The sequence below is a fragment of the Mobula hypostoma genome, chromosome 21 (genome assembly GCF_963921235.1).
Source record: "Mobula hypostoma chromosome 21, sMobHyp1.1, whole genome shotgun sequence".
Classification (NCBI taxonomy): Eukaryota; Metazoa; Chordata; class Chondrichthyes; order Myliobatiformes; family Myliobatidae; genus Mobula; species Mobula hypostoma.
In genome coordinates this window covers 22,889,564-22,912,598 of record NC_086117.1, presented here as the reverse complement: position 1 = coordinate 22,912,598, position 23,035 = coordinate 22,889,564, and the positions used below count along the sequence as shown (strand labels likewise).

At 40.9% G+C, this 23,035-nt stretch overlaps 1 protein-coding gene across 2 annotated transcripts in view; it reads right to left on the bottom strand.

The window, feature by feature from the left end:
• The window catches only part of col27a1b (collagen, type XXVII, alpha 1b), a 483,649-nt gene that overhangs the window by 320,061 nt on the left and 140,553 nt on the right, over nt 1–23,035 (bottom strand). For both annotated transcript variants that reach the window (XR_010021219.1, XM_063073617.1), the window contains exon 8: nt 11,900–11,944. Coding sequence is in view for 1 of the 2 variants with exons in the window: in XM_063073617.1 (XP_062929687.1) it covers nt 11,900–11,944 (45 nt within the window). In the remaining variant the exon portion in view is untranslated. The remainder of the gene's footprint in view (nt 1–11,899; nt 11,945–23,035) is intronic.

Here is a 23,035-nt window from a genome sequence, read left to right as displayed (position 1 = left end):
AATCAGTTTAGAATCAGCCAAACACTAAACCAATTTCCATAGAGAGCAGCCTGGAAAATTATTGTTAATTGCATTAACCCACAAATGCTTAACACATTTGGGTGACATTCTCTGTTTGCCAACTTAACTTAGGCATTGACACAGGCAATTTAATGCAGGAACTATTCTTCGGTAGATAGAAAATTGCTATATACTGTAAATGCATTCCTCATGTTTGTTAAGATCCCCAACAATTGTTGGCTTTTTTTTTTGCTTTAGTACATCCTCCAAAACTTTGCAGCTTCATAGTAAAGGAATAGATCACTAAAGAGATTGAATTCAGCCCTCTATGATTGTTGATTCAAGACAATGCAATTGGTTTCTTCACCATCAAGATTCAAGGGCTGCCAACAGAAATACTTACAAGATATTATTAGTGATGACTGACATGACCTCACAGTATCCAGATGTCTTAAATTGATACAGACATGCTGAGTATAATTTAAAAGCTTCTGTTTCAGCCACTGTTGGAAGCAACATGAAGGCAACTCCAGCATTTATCAAAAGCTTCTACGGGAAGCTAGCGTAGACACAAGGATACTTTCCCCAATAAAAGAGCTGGAGAAGAGTGAGCGTGTGAAGCACAGAGTGAACATCAATTCCAATCTAATCCTCAACAATAATGCACCATAAAAGTTTAAAAGTAAAATAGTTCTACATGTGTCCATATACTCAGTGGCCATGAAATGAGGTATATTTGCTTGTTAATGCAAATATATAATCAACAAATTATGTGGCAGCAACTCAATGCATAAAAGCATGCATTGAGTTATTATGTGGCAGCCAATTACATGGCAGAAATGCAATGCATGTTCAGTTGTTATTCAGATCAACCATCAGAATGGGGTAGAAATCGGAGCTAAGGTACTTTGATGATGAAATGATTGTTAGTGCATGATAGGGTGGCTTGAGTATCTCAGAAACTGATCTCCTGAGATTTTCATGCACAACAGTCTCTGGAGTTTATAAAGAACAGTGCAAACAAAAACAGTAAGTGGCAATTCTGTGGGTGAAAATGCCTTGTTTATGAGAGAAGTTAGAGGAGAATGGAGCGACTGGTTCAAGCTGACAGGAAATTGACAGTAATTCAAAACACCATGCATTATAGCAATGGTGTGCAGAAGGCCATCTCTAAATGCACAACTCTGAATATTGAAATGAATCAGTTATAGCCGCAGAAAGCCACTAACATACACCTAGTGGCCTTTATTAGATACCTTTTAGATATACTGAGTGTATACTGGGAGTGTCTAGTTAATTGTAAAAAGAGACAAGACATTTTTTTCTCACTTAGTGCTGATTCAGCTATTTTAGTTTCTCAGACTCCTATTGACCATGTTATAGGCTTTCGCAACATGTATTTTTTGACTTCCCTGCATACTTTGTTGTAACAAATAACGCTGAGATCCCATCAAAGTAAGTGCGGGAACAAATATACAATAGTAGTTTGATGGAAGGTCTACTTAGTAAACACTAAATGCACTAAATTGCGGCACAGCATAACATTCTTTTAAACCATGGAACTCCTCTCAGGCTTCCAGTTGGGTACAGGTATCGATTATAACCGACTTTTCCATGACAGACTCTGCCGTCTTCACCAGGGATGATGCCTGGGCATGTCTAGTCTGATAGCATTTATACCCCTGTAGTTCGTCCCTCCTGATTGGTTAGCCCTTAACCAATCAGGTTTTAGCTTTCCCACCTTGTTTACAATTGAATTCCAGTCCTTACTTAGAGCGAGAACTTTGTCTTTGTTAAAATTCTTTTCCTCTAGTCTTATTTCAATGGCTTCTCTCACCAGGCAGTCCCAAAAGCCATTGGAGTGGCACAGTAGCTTTGTGCTGTCAAAGTCAATTCTATGGCCATTGCAAACCTCTTGTGCTCCTTGATGTGAGTTTTCACCGTGCATCCCATCTGGATGATACTGATTATACACTCAAACAGTCAATTGACGGTGGATATGGAGAAGAAAAGTTGCCTCCCGTTCCTGGATATTCTAATACGACAGAAACTGGATGGTAGCCTTAGACATGGCATCTATTGGAAACCCACTCAAATGAACTTGTACCTCAACAATAACAGCCACCATAACACCTCCCAATGTAGAGCAGTTCTTTCTAATTTGATTAACCGTGCAAAAACTATTTCAGACCCAGAGAGTCTTCCTGAGGAAATAAGATGATTATGCACGATGTTCCTGCAGAATGGCTACGAGGTGAAGGAAATTAATCAGGCCCTTGAAAGGGCTGATGGAAAAACCAGGAAACCTAATAATTTTTTCTTCTTCAAAAAGCTCCTTCTTAAGCACACCCTCCGCCACCTCCAGTTTAAATTCCATGCGGAATATTTTGGAGGATCAAGAACCAAGAACGAGGAGGAATCTGTTGCTGCCGCTTGACCTCCCTATATTTCCATGGTTTTTGGAAGGATTGCCAGGATCTTGAAGGAAAACTGGATTAATACCATCCGTAAACCCATAAGGAAGCTCAAATCACAGCTTATGTGGGTCAAAGGTGACCTGGGACTCAGGCTGGCTGGCACCTACAGGATTCCCTGTGAATGCGGGGCAGCGTATATCGGTAAGAACTGGAATTCAGTTGTAAACAAGGTGGGAGAGCAGAAACCTGATTGGATGAGGACTAACCAATGAGGAGGGTCAGATAATAGGGTATAAATACCACTGGACTAGACATGGCCAGGCATCATCCCTGATGAAGGTGGCAGAGTTTGTCATCCAAACGCTGGTTATAATCGATACCTGTACCTGGCTGGAAGCCTGAGAGAGTTTATTTGTCATATACGCTGGGAAAGCACTAGATCCTTTTTCATGGAATATTTGTTTCATTTTTCTATCTTTAAATTAATTTTTACAGATTTTCATTAAAAATCTGCATCACTGTATTCTTCTTTAGCATTTTCCTTATCAGTCATTGATATCTGAAGTTCAGCTGCCAGTCTATTATTTATACTTACCTTTGACAGATGTTTGTATTAACTGCTCTATTTATATCACTTGTGCTTATAGTTTTTTTAAAAATTATAACAGCTGTTTCTCTATTGCTATATACTGTCAAACTTCTTTTTCAACACTAGTTTTGAATGGGTATTACTTTCTTCTTGCTAGTTAGGAAGTTAACTAGCAGGAGGAAGTTAGGAAGTTTACCTGCTGGGAAAAATGAAGCTATTGTCTCAGTTCCTCATCCTAAACAGCATTCTTTTACTTCTGAACCTATATTCCATTCCGTTTCCTGACCTCTGAAACAAACTATCCACATTATGACATCCAGATGGATTCCTTATTAGACTCTCCACTTTCTTATCATCACCTTTCTACAATGCTCTTCAGGATAATTTCCTTACTGCAGCTCAATCACTGCTCTGATCTCTAAATTTATTTCACATCAAGTCCCATTCAACCACCTTCATTTCCTTGATGACAATGCCCACATACCAAAAACATTTCAAATTTAATTCCCTCTTGCTAAATCCTTTGCTGCCCTTAGATCTTCCAATTCTGGTATGTTTGACTATCCAGAAAACATCTCTTTCCCAAATTCTGTTCTCCTGTCTCTTTAAGGTTAATTGTTTCTCCTTTCACCCCATCCATCAACTGTGCCCTGAAGCTTTTGTTACGCCATGGACCAGTACCATTAAGTCATGGACTCCAGGTTGGGAACCTCTGCCCTGGACTATCTGCACACTATCTTCTCTGATTTTTCCACAACCCGTTATGCTTTTCCAACTCAATTGTCTATTCTCAACTGGAGGATATAAAAAGGTTGAGTGATTGGACATGAAAGTGGTAGTGGGGGTACATTATGGGAAAGCATGAGTTATACACTAAGGAAAAGCAGATTAGAAAAAGCAAAATGCTGAAAACATTTATAGCCAATATGAAAAGAGAAAAGGGGTTAGTGTTTCAAGCTGATGATCTTCCATAAGAACCTTTGAACAAAGACCATTAACTTACAATATTTACTGTTTTCCTCTCCACAGATGCCGCCCTAACGAACCAAACACTTACATTTGATTCAACGTTTATTTCAGATCCACGGTGTTGGGAGCTTTGTGTGGCTGACTCATGTGCAAGTCAAACAGCAAGGCATGTCAAATCCCAGCTATGAACATATCTCAACCAAGATCATTTCATCTTCGCCCAGATCCATGTACACACTTTTCAGCAAGGTCACCGAAGAATAAGTGAAATCAATTTACATTTTTCCCCCTCTTCTCAGCTGAAGATGTCACTTCAACAGCAGAAATCGGCTGAGTACTCATCAAAGAATGAACTTCGAAGATCAACAGTTCACTCTCAAGCTAGATATTCTTATTATAGGCCAGTGAATTATGTTTACTGCTATTTAAACTTGCCCTTGCCTCTAAACCTCCATATTTTGCTCCATGAGTTATTAGAAGTAGGGGATGGAAATCATTGGGTATCTGGAATTCAGGTGAATAGGGAAAATAATTGTACCCTTTTAACCACCAAAATGCAGAAATAGCAAACGAAGAACTGTAATACAATGGTTGGCCCAATGTCAAATGAGAGAGAGAAAATGAAATGAAAAGGAAGACAATTAAGAGAGAAGAAATAAACTTTTAATCACATTTAAAAATGTATCTCCAACAAAACAAAATCCCTTAAGAAATATGACTTAATATTTGTCCAATAAAATGTCGCTGCCAGAGAGGTTGATTAGCAGTAAATACCATAAATTACACCATTGAAAAGATGTGGAATATAATGGACAAACCTGAAGTTTTTGTTGTAAATTTACCCCATAGATACTGGGCAATTACGCCCTCTCTTAACTCAGTTTTTGAATAGAAAGATTTATAGTTTACGTGAAAATTTAACGTAAGATACGTAGGAAAGGCAGATGAGCTCAGGGCATGGATCAACACCTGGAATTATGATGTTGTTGCCATTAGTTGGCTGCAGGAAGGACAGAACTGTCAGCTCTATATTCCGGGGTTCCGTTGCTTTAGATGTGACAGAGCGGGAGGGATTAAAGAAGGTTTAAAGATTAAAGTCTGTCACGAGCCTTGTGGCCCATCAGGCCAGTACTTATGCCGGTTTCCGTGGCGTGAAGCGACTGAGAGTACGAGACTCTTCCCCAGACAGGATGCCAGTCTATCGCGAGGTTAACCCCCAGCATTTTTGCTGGTACCCATTCTCAGCTGGGTAGACTGGAGCATTGTGTGGTTAAGTGCCTTGCTCAAGGACACACACGCTGCCTCGACCGAGGCTCGAACCCACAACCTTCAGATTGCTAGTCCAACGCCCTAACCACTTGGCCACACGCCACACTATTAAAGGAGGAGGGGTGGCATTACTAGTCAGCAAGGTAGTGCTCTGTCAGGACAGACTGGAGAACTCGTCTACTGGGGTGTTATGGGTGGAAATGAGAAATAAGAAAGGTACCACCAGCTTGATGGGGCTATATTACAGACCATCCAAAAGTCTTAGGGACTTAGAGGAACAAATTTGTAAATAGATCACAGACTGTTGCAAGAAACATAAGGTTGCTATAGTAGGTGACTTTAACTTTCCACATGTTGACTGGGAATCCCCTCCTATAAGAAGACTAATCGGATAGAGTTTGTCAATGTGTTCAAGAAAGTTTTCTTCATCAGAGCACAGAAGTCCCAATGAGATAGTGTGCGATACTGGATCTGCTATCCAGGGCAGGGCAGGTGACAGAGGTTTGTGTAGGGGAACGCTTTGCATCCAGTGACCACAATGCCATTAGTTTCAAAGTAAATATGCAAAAAGATAGGTCTGGTCTGTGGGCTGAAATTCTAAACCGGAAAGAAGCCAATTTTGATGGCATCAGATATGATCTGGCAAGTGTGGATTGGGACAGGCTGTTTTCTGGCAAAGGTGTACTTGGTAAGTGGGAGGCCTTCAAAAACAAAATTTTGAGAGTACAAAGCTTGTATGTGTCTGTCAGAATAAAAGGTAAAGACAACAAGTGTAGGTAATCTTGGTTTACAAGAGATGTTGAAACCCTGGTTAAGAGGAAAAAATAAGATGCATAGCAGGCATAGACAAGTAGGAACAAATGAGGTGCTTATGGAGTATAAGAAATACAAGAGAACACTTAAGAAAGAAATCAGGAAGGCTAAAAGAAGGCATGAAGTTGTTCTAGCACACAAGGTGAAGGAGAATCTGAAGAGATTCTACAGATATGTAAAGAGCAAAAGGATTGCAAGGGACAAAATTGGTTCTCTGGAAGACCAGAACGATAATCTACGTGTGAAGCCAAAACTGATGGGGGACACCTTAAATGAATTCATTGTATCTGCATTTACTCAGGAGGTGAATACAGAGTCTACAGATGTGAGGCAAAGCAGCATCAACCTCATGGGCCCTGTACAGATTACAGAGGATGAGGCAAATCAGGGTGGATAAATCCCCAGGGCCTGACAAGGTGTTCCCTCAGACCCTGCGGGAGGCACATGCAGAAATTGCCAGGGCCCAAGCAGAGATGTTTAAAACATCCTTAGCTACTGGGGAGGTACCAGAAGATTGGAGAATAGCCACTGTTTAAAAAAGGTTCTAAACATAAACCAGTAAATTATAGGTTGGAGAGTCAGACATCAGTTGTGGGAAAGTTATTGGAAGGTATTCTAAGGGACCGGATATATGAGTATTTGGATAGACACGGACTGATTAAGGATAGTCACCATGGTTTTGTGTGTGTAGGTGTATTGGAGGGGTCATGACTGTCACGTCACAGCACTGCCCATTTACCTGGTCAAAAGACACGCCATCTGACAATCAAGGTCTGACCCCCTCCTCACCCATCAATGCACACCTAACTATTGGCCCCTTTAATTAGCCTTGTACTTGACCTCGGGCAATTGACCTCTGTAATCAGCTTAACCCTGTTGGCACCGAGCCATTGGCTTCCCTGTGAGTCACCTGGGCTGGACTCATCAGCCCTGCTGCACTCTAAAGGAAGCCATGTGTGCTTGACCCTTTCTCTTTTTTGCTACCTCCGAGGGACCACCCTGCCATTGGTGAGTTGTGCATTGAATAGGGTTGGGAGTGTGGATATTGTCCCTAAGCAGAAGAGCTGTGCCCGCATAGAGTCAAGGGTGTCGGGTATTGTATTGACTTTTCCCTTGGTTTTGTGTGTGTGTGTGTGTGTGTGTGTGTGTGTGTGTGTGTGTACGCGTGTACTTTGTTCCCATGCGATTTTATTAATTGTCCACGTATTTTATTGCTGATTCAACTACTGTAAATTGTGTTCGTGTGCGTGTTGCTTCTTTTGCCAGTTTCCCACGTTTGCCTTCTGTAAATAAAATCCTTTACTACCAAGACTGTGTCCAGAGTCCTCGCCTTTGAGACCTATTGAATCTGTTTCCTCACTTACAACAGTGGGGCATGTCTAACCAATCTTATAGAGCTTTTCGAAAGTGGATGAAGGCAAGACAATGGATGTTGTCTACGTAGACTTTAGTAAGGCATTTGACAAGATCCCGCATGAGAGGCTGGTCAAGAAGATTCAGGATGAGGTAGGGGAAGCCAGAGGGCTGCCTTTCTGACTGGAGGTCTGTGACTAATGGTGTGCCACAGGGATTGGTGCTGGCTCCATTGTTGTTTCTCAATGATCTGGATGATAATGTGGTTAACTGGATCGGCAAATTTGCGGATGACACCAAGATTGGGGATGCAGTGGACAGTGAGAAAGGCTATCATGGCTTGCAGAGGTATGTGCATCAGTGGTTAAAATGGGCTGAAAAATGGCAGATGGAATTTAATGCACACAAGTGCGAGGTGTTGCACTTCAGTATGACCAACCAGGGTAGGTCTTACACAGTGAATGGTAGGGCACTGAGGAGTGTGGTAGAACAAAGGGAGCTGGGAACACAGGTAATTGAAAGTGGTGTCACAGGTAGATAGTGTTGTAAAGAAAGCTTTTAGCACACTGGCCTTCAAAAGTCAATGTATTAAATACAGGAGATGGGGTGTTATGTTGAAGTTGTATAAGATGTTGACGGGGTCTAATTTGGAGTATTGTGCGCAGTTTTGGTCACCTACCTACAGGAAAGATGAAAGAGTACAGAGAAAATTTACAAGGATGTTGTGGAGTCTGGAGGATTTGAGTTATAGGAAAGTTTGAATAGGTTAGGACTGTGTTCTTTAGAACATAGAAGATTGAGAGGAGATTTGATAGAGGAATACAAAATTATGAGGGTTATAGATAGGGTAAATGCAAGCAGGCTTTTTCCACTGAGGTTGGTTGGGACTATAACCAGAGGTCATGGGTTAAGGATGAAAGGTGAGATGTTTAAGGGGAACACGAGCGGAAACTTCTTCACTCAGAGGGCTGTGACAGTGTGAAACGAGCTGCCAGCACAAGTGGTGCATGCGAGCTCGATTTCAACATTTAAGAGAAGTTTGGGTAGGCACACGGATGGTAGGGTATGGAGGGCTACGGTCCCGGTGCAGGTCGATGGGAGTAGACATCTAAATGGTTTTGGCATTGACTAGATGGGCCAAAGGGCCTGTTTCTGTGCTGAGCTTCTTTATGACTTTAAATTAATAGATAGAATATGGTCCATCTCATACAGCACCATCTGTATTTTTATTTAATCTTGCATCTACTCTCCGTTGGAGTTATAACATCTGCACATAAATAATTACCAACACCATTTCCAGTCTGTGGGCAATGTCACTCCAAGAGCTTTTAGTAGAATATTTGTATTGGAGATGACAGAGGTCCAAATAAATTGTTTCAGTTGAAGAAACATTTCAGCTCAAATAAAATGTATTTATCTTTACACATTTACTTGTCCTTACACAAGAAATAAATATCCTGGCAAGGTAAATTATTCCAGCAGGTGCATTTAAAGGTCTGTCTAGTGGAATTAAAAACAGATTTGCATATTTGCTTCTACGTTAGCAACCTTAAACACTGAATCTTCTTTCCATGCTGTTTTTTTGCAGGTCCTTTGAAAGGGATTTCCCAGTACTTTTACTCTTTTAAATATTTTACTGTTTTTTTTAAAAAAAAGTATCTGTAAAAGCTATTTTTCTTTTAAAAAAAGATCAACAGACATCTAAGAGCAGCTGGATCTAATAATCAAGTTACACCCTGCCAAAAGTTCCTGGAAATGCAAGTTCATTTGATGGTAAATTGTTCAACATTCTCTGCACATTCATTCATATATACATACATACATGTCCCCTGCACATCAAATGCCTATGAAGTGGTTTTAAAAATCACCATTCCAATAAAATACGATTGTTGGGGAGTAGTGATATGACTGCCAAAGAGCAAGCCATTTGTTGTGCTTGCTACTGTGACAAGAATACACATAGATTAAGATGTAGCTGGCCTGGGCTGGCACCAGTGGAATCAGCAGTTGGTCTGCCACCTGTCTTCAGGAGAAAGAGAGATAAGGGAAACAATGGAGCAGCATTTGGAGATGTTAATGAAGGGACGGGAGAGAGTAACGGAAGGAGAGCTGTCAAGATCGGCTCACCTTTTGAACCCTGAACTGTTTGAAGTGATGGACAGGCGATACCCCAGCAGGGGGATAAAAAGGGACAGGTTCGCTAAGGCAAGACACACACGACACCCCGAGGTAACGAGACCCTGGAAGCGGTGCGTCTCTCACAAGTCGGTGGGAAGTTTTGGAAGGCCGATTGCGGGACCAGGCCATAGACGCACAGGATGGAAAGGCACGATCGGCGGGAACCTGGTGTGTGTCCACCCTTGCCTGGGTGCCGGGTTCACCGCAGAGAAACGATCGTATCTGGAAACGGAGGGGTCATGGTCGGTGACCTCAGATGACATCACAAAGGACTCGCCCGAAAGCTGACTGCGAAGATCTGTGTGGAAGTCGTTTTGAATATTTATTCGTTTTGCTCTCTCTCTCCTTCCCCCCACTGTCCATCTCTCACGGCAGCGATTACTGCGAACTGAACTGAACTAAATTGAACTGAACTTTGCGTCACTTTGAAACTGGTCATTTACCCCTAGACGACGATGGAGCTTGATTGATCCTGTTATCTTAATTCTGTGTACATGTATGTTTATCATTGCTGAACTGTTGCATTCATTATCCTTTTGATTAGAGTACTGTGTTGCTTGTTTCTTTAATAAAACTTTCTTAGTTCGAGTAATCCAGACTCCAACTGAGTGATCCATTTCTGCTGGTTTGGCAACCCAGTTACGGAGTACGTAACACTACGTATTTTAATCTTATTACTAAATACTGTCGTCGATGTTCAAGCATGCTTCTGATAGAATATTTGATCTCCAGTTAGAATTTACTCTCATTTAAGTATAATTTATTCATTACTACCAGAATCAAAGTAGCGGATTTGTACTTTAATTTCAAATAAAGTGCTTCACAGGACACTCATTTTTTTGAGATTTCAATGCCAGTTCTGGTTGCACACTATAAGAGGGTTATATTGGAAAGGGTGTGGAGAAGATTTGTCAGAATGTTGCTTGAGATGTAATATTTCAGTTATGTGCAGAGACTGGATAGGTTGAATACTAGAGATACTGCAGATGCTAGAAATCCAGAATGACACACACAAAATGCTGGAGGAACTCAGCAGGTCAGGCAGCATCTGTGGAGAGGAATAAAGAGTCGACATTTCAGGCCAAGGCCCTTTATTGGACCTGGAAAGGTTGGCTTGTCTTCTTTGGAGCAGAGATGGTTGAAGTGCATACTGATGGAGGTATATAAAATTATGAGAGTCATGGGTAGGATAAATAGTAAGAAACGTTTCCCCGTGCCAGAGAAGTACAAAATTAGAGAGCATAGGTTTAAGCTGAGCAGTTAAGAACTTTAGAGAAAATCTGAGGAAGAACTGGAATCTAGAACAACTGTTGGGGTGGAGGAATGGAGGAGGTGGAGACTTTCATAGCATTTTAGAAGTATTCATAGTGAATTACTGAAGCATATTATGTCACAGACCTCCAAGAGCAATTGAGGCTTGTATGCCTCGATGACCCAGAGAGCTATGTTGGCTGGAGTCAAGGCTTTATGCTTTGGCTCTTGGTAGGGTCACCCATGCCAAACAGGCCAAAGGATAGAGGCCAATCTTGTAGAGGTCCACCAGTCCTCTGGGTTTGGGGGCTCACCTCACGGGTACCAACCCTGTCCTGTTAAACAAAGTTGTTACAGAAACAGCAATGAAGATTCCTTCTACATCTGAGAAGATTCCTTCTCCACCCAGGACTTGCATGACTGAGAGTAGTGAAAACCAACAGAAAGCTGCTGACATGATGCACGAAACTCTGAACACCGCTGGAGACATAGTTTTATGTCACAAATATGTACAGGGTTGCTTGGAAATTTAAATGGGTTAATGCTGGAAATGAAACGTTTGAACTATATAGGCAGGACATAGAGAGAAAGGCACAGGAAATAGACAACTTAGTCATTTTAGCAATCGAGTTGCTGCCATTGGAGAGGCCACTGAGCTCGAGTCACTTACCTCAGAAAACCTTGGGCAAAATTCTAAGATTTATGGATAGGCCCATAGTTCTTATTGGCCTCTTTCAGTTCTGTGTTTATTTTGTGTTCTCACCCATTCTTTCTTGTTGCAGATTGGTGGGTGGGGTTTCGGCGATTTATTAGCTTTTTTGCAAGGGAGGATTTGAGGGTATTTTAGGTTTACAAGTTTTTGTTTTTCTTTCAGCTACTTATCTGGTTTTCTGTATTCTGTGGCTGTCTGGAGAAGACGAATCTCAGAGTTGTATTCTGCTTACATACTTTGATAATGAGATGAACCTTTGAATTTACTGAATGACACCATTGTATACTGTCTCCAAAAATAAACAATGTAGTATAGCAGCACTGAGTAGAAAGAGAAGTAAGCACTCACTGGTTCGCCAGGATGGCCACGTGGTCCAGGGTAACCATTCATCCCCTAAAGAAAACAACATTACTTAGTTTGTAAAAGAACATTCACCGAAATATAGGCAGGATCTCAAATACAGGAACAAGAGGAACGTCACGATAATCCATCAACAATGGAGGAGGCATAACCCAAATTCTTGAGAATATTTTGAATGACTATATTCCTCAAGTCAAAATCTCAATGTGTGGTTTTCTGGTAGCAAATGTAGAAACTTGATTCATCTTGTTTTAAATAATTATGAAGATGCCACAGTTTCAAATATTTCAGAAGATGGAAAAATTATTTTTTTGTTTTGATCACACTCCATTGGCAAGAAGACTGATTTTCTTACCTTTGGGAACAGCTTAAGGCAAATGGGCCAAATGGGTAAATGGAACATAGAACACAGTACAGGCCCTTCGGCCCAAAATGTTGTCCTGACCCTTTAACCTACTCCGAGATAAATCTAATCCTTCCCTTCCACATAGCCCTCCATTTACCTTTCATGTATGTACCTATCTAAGAGACACTTTAATGTCCCTAATGCATCTGTCTCTACCACCATCCTTACAGCACATTCCACACATCTGCCACTCTTTGCAAAAAACCTATGTAATTCATGTAGTGATGAGCCATGTAGATTAGAAAACATTTAAAATTCAATAACTATCAAATATATTTCAGGAGTTTATCCTCTATATTTTTGGTTATGTCACTAGTACATGTGATAACAATAATCTAATAAACAGTTTAGTTTGGGTTGGCACCCTGGTGTACAAACATTCCTGTGATGCACCGTTTTATGTTTTCTGATCATCCACTAAGATTTCTTCTCCATTTGTTCACCTCCCCTGTCCTCTTCCCTCCACCTGGTTCCATAATTCCATCATCTCCTCCCCATCTGGCTCCGTCTGCAATCTACCAGCCTCTGTTCCAACCTCTCTAGCACTACTGTGTACTGGCAATGTTTCCTTTCAGGTTCCAATGCAAGTTGTTGCCCCAACACATCAATTTACACCCTCCACATCCACAGATCCTTCTAGCATTCTTTTTTTTTGATTTCATAACCAATCTTATTTGCTTGTGGGATATGCAGGCCAAATGGCAAGATGCCGGTGAGAAAGGCCAGAACCATAAAGATGTTGCAGAAAAGAAGTAAAAAAAAGATATTTGTGATTATATGAAAGAAGTTACTGTTTAAAAAAAACTAATGCCAGGCCTGAACTAAATTTTAGTTCTTAATTATTAAATTTAGTTGTGCTTAAAGAGATGATAGGTTGATGTATTTTTTAATAACTGGAAATAACTCATTTTTCCAAAGACAGTGAAGAGTTAGTGATGCAGATACCACTGAGCAATGAAAACTGAGATTGGCAGATGCTGCATGTCACTAATTAATTTTTGAAAATTATTAAAAGACTGGTTATTGAATTAATTCATTATAATGTCTCTTGGATTATACAGTTATCTAATTTTGATGTTATATTAGCTGACTGAATTCTTATTATGGAGTTAATAAGCTATTTCATTTTATAAAGTCATTGAATCATGGGATTGTTATGCCAAAGAAGGAAGCCGACTTCAGGTAATGGAAATCTGTTAGTGACATTCCCCGACTTTTCTAAAGACCGAAAAACATTATTCATTATTAGGTATTTGTTCAATTGCCTATGTAGGAGTTTGTTTTTAAACTATGAAACTGTTGGAAAATAGTTTGGAGGAAACTTACACTTAATAATTATTTTAAGGAATCTAGCAATAATCATAGAACTCGTATGTTATCAAATTAAGTTAAACTTCATACACATAAGCCTGAATTATTCAAATATATTTACTCTAACTTTTTACCGCACATGCAACTTTATGAGATTATTCACCATAACTCTGTACTGATTTTCACAACCTACAGACTCACATTCGAAAACTCTGGTCATGGTGGCACAACAGCACAGTGGCTAGCACAACACTTTACAGTACCAGCGACCCGGGTCTAATTCCTGCTCTGTAAGGAGTTCTCTCCATGACCATGTGGTATCCTCCAGGTGCTCTGGTTTCCGCCCACAGTCCAAAGACTTACTGGTTGGTAGGTTAATTGGGCATTGTAAATTGAGATTGTGCCCCGTGATTAGGCTAGGGTTAAATTGGGGGTAACTGGACAGCACAGCTCAAAGAGCCAGAGGGGCTTATTTTGCACTGTATCTAATTAAATAAAAAGTTTTCAATATTGTATGTATGCATGTACCTAATTATTTACTGTTTAATTCGGCAAATTGTCTTTTGCACATTGGCTTTTTGTCAGTGTTTGTTTTGTACATAATTTTCATAAACTATTGTATTTATGTTTCTTGTACATGTCTGGAAGAAAATTAATCTCAAGATAATATATGTTAACACATACTAACTTTGCTAATGAATTTACTTTAATAGCAGAAACCGGAATCTGAAAGAAGTGATGGCCAAGGAGTCTGTCAAGAATAAAAGAAATTACAGTGTTCCAGCATAGAAATGCTTCATTTATTCATTCCCCGAATTGTAGAGTAGTTCAAAATGAATCAGCGAAAATCTGGCACAAAGTTCTAAAGTAAATGTCACTTCTTCCTGCATCCCTCAATTATTAAGCCAATACTTTGCGAAATACTTTATGCAGTTTACCACAGGAAAAAAAACAGGTGGCACCCTTCAGAAGGTTTGTTCTTATTCTGCTAATTCAATCCCCCTTCATCAAATATGTATTTACCATAAAACTCTTGGTGCATCTGATGTGCATACGTACCCACATGCATGAAAACAATTCTGAAGAAAAATTTAACCCAATTGCACACACACCCAGAACCACATCATTACATTGGATTTGTAGTCAAGGACTGCAATTCTGATACAGGGTGACTAATTGCTGCAGCAATACTTTTCTCTCTGACTTTGCAGAACACTTTAGCCATTTCTACCTCTTCTTGTAATGCAAGGGATGAATGTTACGATGTTTGGATCTGGGAAACAAAACCATTCTAGTGAAACTACTGATGCATAAAATCTCATGGACGGTTGAACACAGATCACCGCATCTTTCCTGCCTGCACCACTAGTCCCCAGAATCACCTCTAGTATTTCATGACCTGGAAAGATGTTGACTATCTCAACCTTCAGTTTTGATGAATCCCCCAGGAGAATCTAGTAACAGTGGACCTATGTAGAACACTACTCATTCCTTCAGCCAGACCTCTTATAACTGCATTAACAGAAGGACTTCACTCACACAAAAAAACAAGGGTTTGAGGCCTGCTGCTATCAGCTTGGAATAATCTCTCTCATTTTTCAAATACCTGTGGAAGGAACTGCACCTTTTGTTGTCTTCTTTAATATTCACAAAAACAATACATTTTAGTCAAACAATATATTGCTCTTGTATTTCTTCATCACATTCAGCTGTCTTTCTAACCCATTAGTCTGAAGAGACCTAATGGTAGTTTTAGCCTTATTTATTTCATCAGGGCTTTTGAGACCATTTATCTGGCTGGCCAGAGTGCTGTCATCATCTATTCCCCATGGTCCCTCTGCCTTATACTGTACTGTCAATAGAGAATATGAACCTCAAGTTTGCTTTTGTGTTATTGAAGAAGAAGAAAGCCCTTAACTCCGAGTGGAGTCATTGGGACGCCATCATGATGGCGTTTTTATTAGCAGGCTTTCTTATTTTTATGAGGCCGAGTTGCTAGCTTGGCGCTCAACTCAGCACAGATGGAAAGTGTGCAAGGGAGCCAGCTGGATTCGAACTCAGGAGCCTTTGCTCCGAAGTCTGGCGCTGATGCCATTACGCCACCAGCAGAATTTTGTGTTATTAATAGTCCAGAATTTGCAATCAGCACTGAGGCATTGTCACTGACTGCAACAGAAATCTTCCAACGAAGGATTAGTAACCTCACATCTGTTGCGATCTGGCATCAGATCTCAAGTGTGCAGATGACTTTCATGTCAATAAGCTGACTGAGAATTAAAGAATTCTCACGTGCAGCTATTAATTATTAACAGTTAAAACACTTTGCAGAGTACTAAATAATGATCAAACCACGTACTCATGATTAAAGGGGAAAATCAAGTAACAGTATTTTATTATTTTGAATCAATTATATTTAAAAATATTTATTAGAGGTAATATAATGGACATACACAAAATTATTGCTTTAAGAGCCAGAGACTTTGCACAGCAGTGCCTCTAAAGATTTTCTTTGGTGAATATAGTCCTTAAACAAAAATTGTTGCCATTCATTAATGCCATTATTGGTGACCTGAGTGAAGGAACGAGTCATAGTTTGCATAGGTCTGCTGTTAAGGATGTGGACTATTTTCTAAATGGGGAGCAAACTCCGAAATCAGAGTTGCAAAGGGACTTGGGAGTCCTAGTGCAGGATTCCCTAAAGGTTAACTTGCAGGTCGAGTTGGTGGCAAGGAAGGCAAACGCAATGTTAGCATTCATTTTGAGAGGACCAGAATATAAATGCAAGGATGTAATGTTGAGGCTTTTTAACGCTTTGGTCAGACTGCACTTGGAGTATTGTGAGCAGTTTTGGGCCCCTTATCTAAGAAAAGATGTTTTTGGCATTAGAGAGGGTCCAGAGAAGGTTCAGTAGAATGGCCCTGGGAATGAAGGGGTTAAAATAGCTGCATTTGATGGCTCTAGGCCTGTACTCACTGACGTTTAGAAGAATGAGAAGGGATCTCATTGAATCCTATTGAATATTGAAAGGCCTAGAAGACCGTATGTGGAGAGGATGTTTTGAGCTGAGGCCCAGAGGGCACAGTCTCTGAATACAAGATGTCACTTTAGAACAGAGGTGAGGAAGAATTTCTTTACGTAGCGGTGGTGAATCTGTGGAATTCACTGCCACAGAGAGCTGTGGAGGCCAAGTCACGGGATATATTTAAAGCAGAGGGTGATAGGTTCTTGCTTAGTGAGGATGTCAAAGGTTATGGAGTGAAGGTAGGAGAATGGGGCTGCATCAGACATGATAGAATGGCAGAGCAGACTCAATGGGCCAAACGGCCTAATTCTGCTCCAATGCCTTATGGTCTAACGAGATAGAATCTCAATAAACCTCTACAGTGAAACAGTTTTGAAAAGAAAACTGTAATACGGCATAGACATGTTAAGGGCTGGATACTTCATTGCAACATGAAATGTTTGCACTAAACTATCCAAATTCACATAATTTTTACAGAGCGATCAGGGATTGTGTTATGAATTTAGAGTCATCATTACTTGAGTATAAGAAGAAGGTCTGAGTTGTAAAGTGAGACCATATAAGTGGGAACCTATTTTCTCCCTGGAACACTGGAGATTGAAGGGTGACTTAATATGTAAGATCATGAGCACATCGATAAGGTCACAGTCTTTGTCCCAGGGTAGAACAACCTTAAACTTGAGGTCATACATTTAAGGTGAGAGAGGAAAGGGCTAACGAGGTAACTTTTTCACACATTTAGCTCCTTTGCCAACAGCTGACTTTTGAATTAACTCTCATGCTAACAGAAGTTTGTGACATTCACAAAGAAGCTCTCTCAGATTTATTTCAATTCTACTGCCATCATTAGCAATTGTATATTACAGAATGGAGATTCCAATACATTTTTAATTACAAGTTTTAGGCAATGCTACAGAAAAAAAATGCTTTGTATAATTCTTAAAATCCAATGTTCAGAATCTATACTTGTAGTCAATAATACTGATTCACAATTGAACTGTCTGTCAAAATAAGATCTCAGATAATGATAAACAGATGTGTCCACTTCCATAAATTTGGGACCGGAGACAGAATACTCACTGCTTTACTAGTGTTTCTCAGTAGCAGAGGCAGCAGTCCTTAGGTTTTTTATATATAAACAGAGACCTATAACCTCTGAATAAATAGTTTTAAAATACTCTATTAAATACCACTAGTTTGATTGTTTTGCATTAAGAGGAAATTACTTCTTTTGCATTTCACTCACAGGAAATTTTAAGTAAAATTATAGGCAAAGAATGGATAATATTTCCAGAAGAGCACTTCCAACGTCAGACTGAAATAAAGAAGAAATGTTTGCTCTACAGAAAGAGTTCCACTGGGTTTCTGAGAACAGATAACAAATATGTCAAAATGCAAACTCTGGAAATATTTAAGGGTAAATTGATAAAAGTCAATTCAGTTAAAAAGAATAGATCTTGGAAATTGAAGCAGATTGCAAAGGAAAATAAAAAGACATTCTGAATATATTTTCCATGTTTTGTATGAAGTGTGAGTTACTGTGTACATTCTGTCTATGAAAGATAAAAGATATTCTGTCTATGAAAGATATAAGGGATAAGAGATGCACTGTGCTGTTTCTACTACCTAGACTGGCACAAGTAGTAGGAGAAAGGCAGGTCCTGAATTCCCCTACTCTGGGAGGGCAGTGTATAAAATTTTGGTCAAACTGGGGAAACCATCAAGAACTTGAGGTAGTTTTATTTTCAAGTGTGGAGATTGAAAGACTCTCATAGGAGCTTTAAGAAAATCACAGATTTTCATCTTCTTCAAGATGTTACCTGCTTCACTGAGTTCCTTCTGGTCTGCTGTCAGGGTGGAAACAATTCAGGATGGGTGCTGCCAAAATACCTTTCCATGTCACTAGCAAGGCCACCAGTTATTGTCCTTTCCAAAGTTTCCTGGTGAACCAAGGTTCCTGAATTTCTGTATTCCATTTGGTGAAAGGACAGGTCTTTGACTGAGCTTGAATGAAAGAGTAGACCTCTTCAAAAAAGTTGTGCGGTAGCCCAAGGGCCAGTGTGATGTTGCCCCTGGCAGTGAAAAGGTGTTGCACTTTAGTTACTGTGATCTTGGTGGACCTGGTATCACAATTCTCCTGCTTGTGCTCATCTAGGAAGTAGGAACAACAAGATGGTAATCTTGTATCAACATGGGGCAGAACGAGACTAGAGCCCAGAGAGGAAAAATCAGATTTAAATTGATGTGGTTCAATCTGGAAGGATATGGTTAATGACATGTTAATGGGATCTATTTTGTTTACAACTTATAGTGTGATCTGGTCTTAGGCAAGATGCAATCATAAGGAAGTTTGTTAATAAAATCAGATTAAAGAACACAACAAATAGTGAATTGGTAATGTGAGTAAGAGCATAACTCGGGAGAGGGTTGGACCAGTCAAGGATAAAGGGGGAAACATTTGCTTGGATGCGGAGAATGTGAGTGAGGGACTTAATGAGTACTTTGCTTCAGTATTTACCTAGAAAAAGTATATGGAGGACCAGGAGATCAGTGCAGAGTGTATAAATATGTTAGGGTATTTAGGGGTCAAGGAGGGGGAAGTGTTGGGCCTCCTAATGAGTATGAAGGAGGATGTCCTCAGGGCCTGATGGGATTTACACCAGGTTAATGAAGGAGGCAAGGGACGAGATGGCTGGGCCCTTGGTCAATATCCCCATGTCCTCTCTAGCCACAGGCGAAGTCCCGGAGGTCTGGTGAGTGGCTAATGTTGTACCTCTATTTAAGAAGGGAACTATAGACCAGTAGGGAAATTGCTGGAGAAAGTGCTTAGGGATAGGATATATGAAGGTTTGGAGACCCATGGCCTAATCGGGGAGAGCCAGCATGACTTTATGTGGGACAGGTCATATCTTACAAACTTGATTTAGTTTTTTGACAGGGTGACTAGAAAGATTGATGAGGGGCAGGGCAGTCTAGATGGACTTTAGTAAGGCATTTGACAAAGTCCCTCATGGGAGGCTAATTCATAAGATTAGAATGTATAGAGTCCACAGCGAATTGGCTGTTTGGATTCAGAACTGGCTAGAAGGTAGTGGCTGAATGGACTTATTCGAGCTGGAGGTCTGTAATTAGTGGAGTTCCACAGGGACCTCTGCTGTTTGTGATGTATACAAATGACCTGGATGAAAATGTAGATGGGTGGGTTAGTAAGTTTGTGGATGATACCAAGATTGGTGGAGTTGCAGGTACTGTAGAAGACTGGCAAAAAGACCAGCGCAATATAGATCTGTTGTAGATATGGGCAGAGAAATGGCAGATGGAGTTTAACCCAGATATGACGTTTTGCACCTTGGTAGGGCAAATGCAAGGAGGCAGCACACTGTTAAGAGCAAGGTCCTTCACAGTGTTGCTGGGCAGAGAGATTTTGGAATCCAAGTTCATAGCTCCTTGAAAGAAGCTATACAGGTCAATAAGGTGGTAAGAAGGCCTATGGAATTCTTGTTTTTATCAGTTGAGGCACTGAGTTCAAAAGTCAAGAGGTTATATTGCAACTTTATAACACTCTGCTTAGACCACATCTGGAGTATTACATGCAGTTCTGGCCACCCAACTACAGGAAGGATGTTGAGGCTTTGGAGAGGGTACAGAAGAGGTTTACCAAGATACTCAAACACGAGAAAATCTGCAGATGCTGGAATTTCAAGCAACACACACAAAATGTTGGTGGAACGCAGAAGGCCAGGCCAAGACCTTTCGTCAGGACTAACTGAAAGAAGAGATAGTAAGAGATTTGAAAGTGGGAGGGGGAAGGGAGATCCACAATGATAGGAGAAGACAGGAGGGGGAGGGATAAAGCTAAGAGCTGAAAAGTTGATTGGCAAATGGGTACAGAGTTGGAGAAGGGGGAGGATCATGGGACGGGAGGCCTAGGGAGAAAGAAAGGGGGAGAGGAGCCCAGAGGAAGATGGAAAGCAGGTGAGGAGTGATTGTGAGAGAGACGGAGAGAGAAAAAAAGGGGGGGGGGGAATAAAAATGAATAAAGGATGGGGTAAGAAGGGGAGGAGGGGCATTAATGGAAGTTAGAGAAATCAATGTTCATGCCATCAGGTTGGAGGCTACCCAGACGGAATATAAGGTGTTCCTCCAACCTGAGTGTGACTTCATCTTGACAGTAGAGGAGGCCATGGATTGACATATCAGAATAGGAATGGGATGTGGAATTAAAATGTGTGGCCACTGGGAGATCCTGCTTTCTCTGGCGGACAGAGCGTAGGTGTTCAGCAAAACGGTCTCCCAGTCTGCGTTGGGTCTCACCAATATATAGAAAGCCACATCGGGAGCACCAGACGCAGTATATCACACCAGCCGACTCACAGGTGAAGTGTCGCCTCATCTGGAAGGACTGTCTGGGGCCCTGAATGGTAGGGAGGGAGGAAGTGTAAGGGCAGGTGTAGCACTTGTTCCGTTTCCAAGGATAAGTGCCAGGAGGGAGATCGGTGGGAAGGGATGGGGGGGACGAATGGGGCAGGGATGGGGGGATGAATGGACAAGGGAGTCGTTCCAGGTGAGGCGACATTTCACCTGTGAGTCGGCTGGTGTGATATACTGCGCCCGGTGCTCCCGATGTGGCCTTCTATATATTGGTGAGACCCGACGCAGACTGGGAGACCATTTCGCTGAACACCTATGCTCTATCCACCAGATGATGCCACACTCAGGTTGGAGGAACACCTTATATTCCGTCTGGGTAGCCTCCAACCTGATGGCATGAACATTGATTTCTCTAACTTCCGTTAATGCCCCTCCTCCCCTTCTTACCCCATCCCTTACTCATTTTTATTCCCCCTTTTTTTTTCTCTCTCTGTCCCTCTCACAATCACTCCTTGCCTGCTCTCCATCTTCCTCTGGGCTCCCCTCCCACTTTCTTTCTCCCTAGGCCTCCTGTCCCATGATCCGTCCCTTCTCCAACTCTGTATCCCTTTTGCCAATCACCTGTCCAGCTCTTGGCTCCATCTCTCCCCCTCCTGTCTTCTCCTATCATTTTGGATCTCCCCCTCCCCCTCCAACTTTCAAATCCCTTACTCACTCTTCCTTCAGTTAGTCCTGATGAAGGGTCTCGGCCTGAAACGTCGACTGTACCTCTTCCCATAGATGCTGCCTGGCCTGCTGCGTTCCATCAGCATTTTGTGTGTGTTGTTTACCAAGATACTGCCTGGTTTAGAGGGCATGTGCTATCATGAGAGGCTGGATAAACTTGGGCTGTTTTCTCAGGAGCAGCAGAGACTGAGAGGAGATCTGATAGATGCAAAAACTTTAGAGGCATTTGGATAGGGAGAAGGATGTTAGGAAGATGGAGAGATGTGGATATTGTATAGGTAGGAGGGAATAGTGTCTGGATGTTTTTGATTTTGATTTTAGCTGGTCGGCAAAACATTGTGAGTCAAAAGCCCTGTTCCTGTGCTGTACTGTTCTATATTCTATGAACAGAAAAGTGACAGGTCCCATTCATGGCAGAGAGATGTGTGGTACATTTTGTGGAGTTAGCTCTTAATTTTACAGAATACCCAACTGATTGCTCTAAAACTCTGTGATGCACTCCCAGCTTCAATCACACTGCTGAACATACTCTCTAATAAGAAAAATGATTTTTTTAATTGATCTCATACAGATCAATAAAACTGAATCTGATACATTCGAGTAGTCTTCTCCAATAATCTAGAACTGCTGGATGCTACAAAAACACAACACCACGGTCTTCTTTTTGTTAGTCGTAAAATAAAGCCGAAGACTTCAAAATATGTTAATTCATCCCCTTCTCAAATTAAGTCAATAATGATTGATCTTGAATTGCAATGAGGTGTTAAAGATATAAACCAGTGATTCCCAGATACACTCAAATTGCTTTCGGCAATGTTGAACAAATGCCATTAAGTCCTGCAGCCAGATCTACTTGAAACTTTAACCATGATATTTTTAACATAACCTTCAAAGATTTAATATTGGAGACCCTCTCACCCCCAGCAACTTGGCACCAGTTTTACCAAGTGAAAACAAAAGCATTCATCATGAACGAATTGTACTATTTCTCCAGGAGTGGCCAAAGAATTTTCCAAAGAAAGGAACTAGCCTATCTGCGAACTGGAGATGTCTTCTTTCAAAAACGTACATATTGGATTCGCCAGCTACAGGAGTTTTCACCTGGTAGTTACAGAAACATGACTCAAAAAGAAGCTTAGATGATATACTTCACATAAAGCCAATGAGGAGATGCTTAATCTTCAATAATGCATAGGCAGGTACACAGTTTGCAGTGCTACCAAATCAACTCAGAAATAATTGCCAAAACATCACATACCTTAAAGCTCATAAAACTAACTTCCAATTT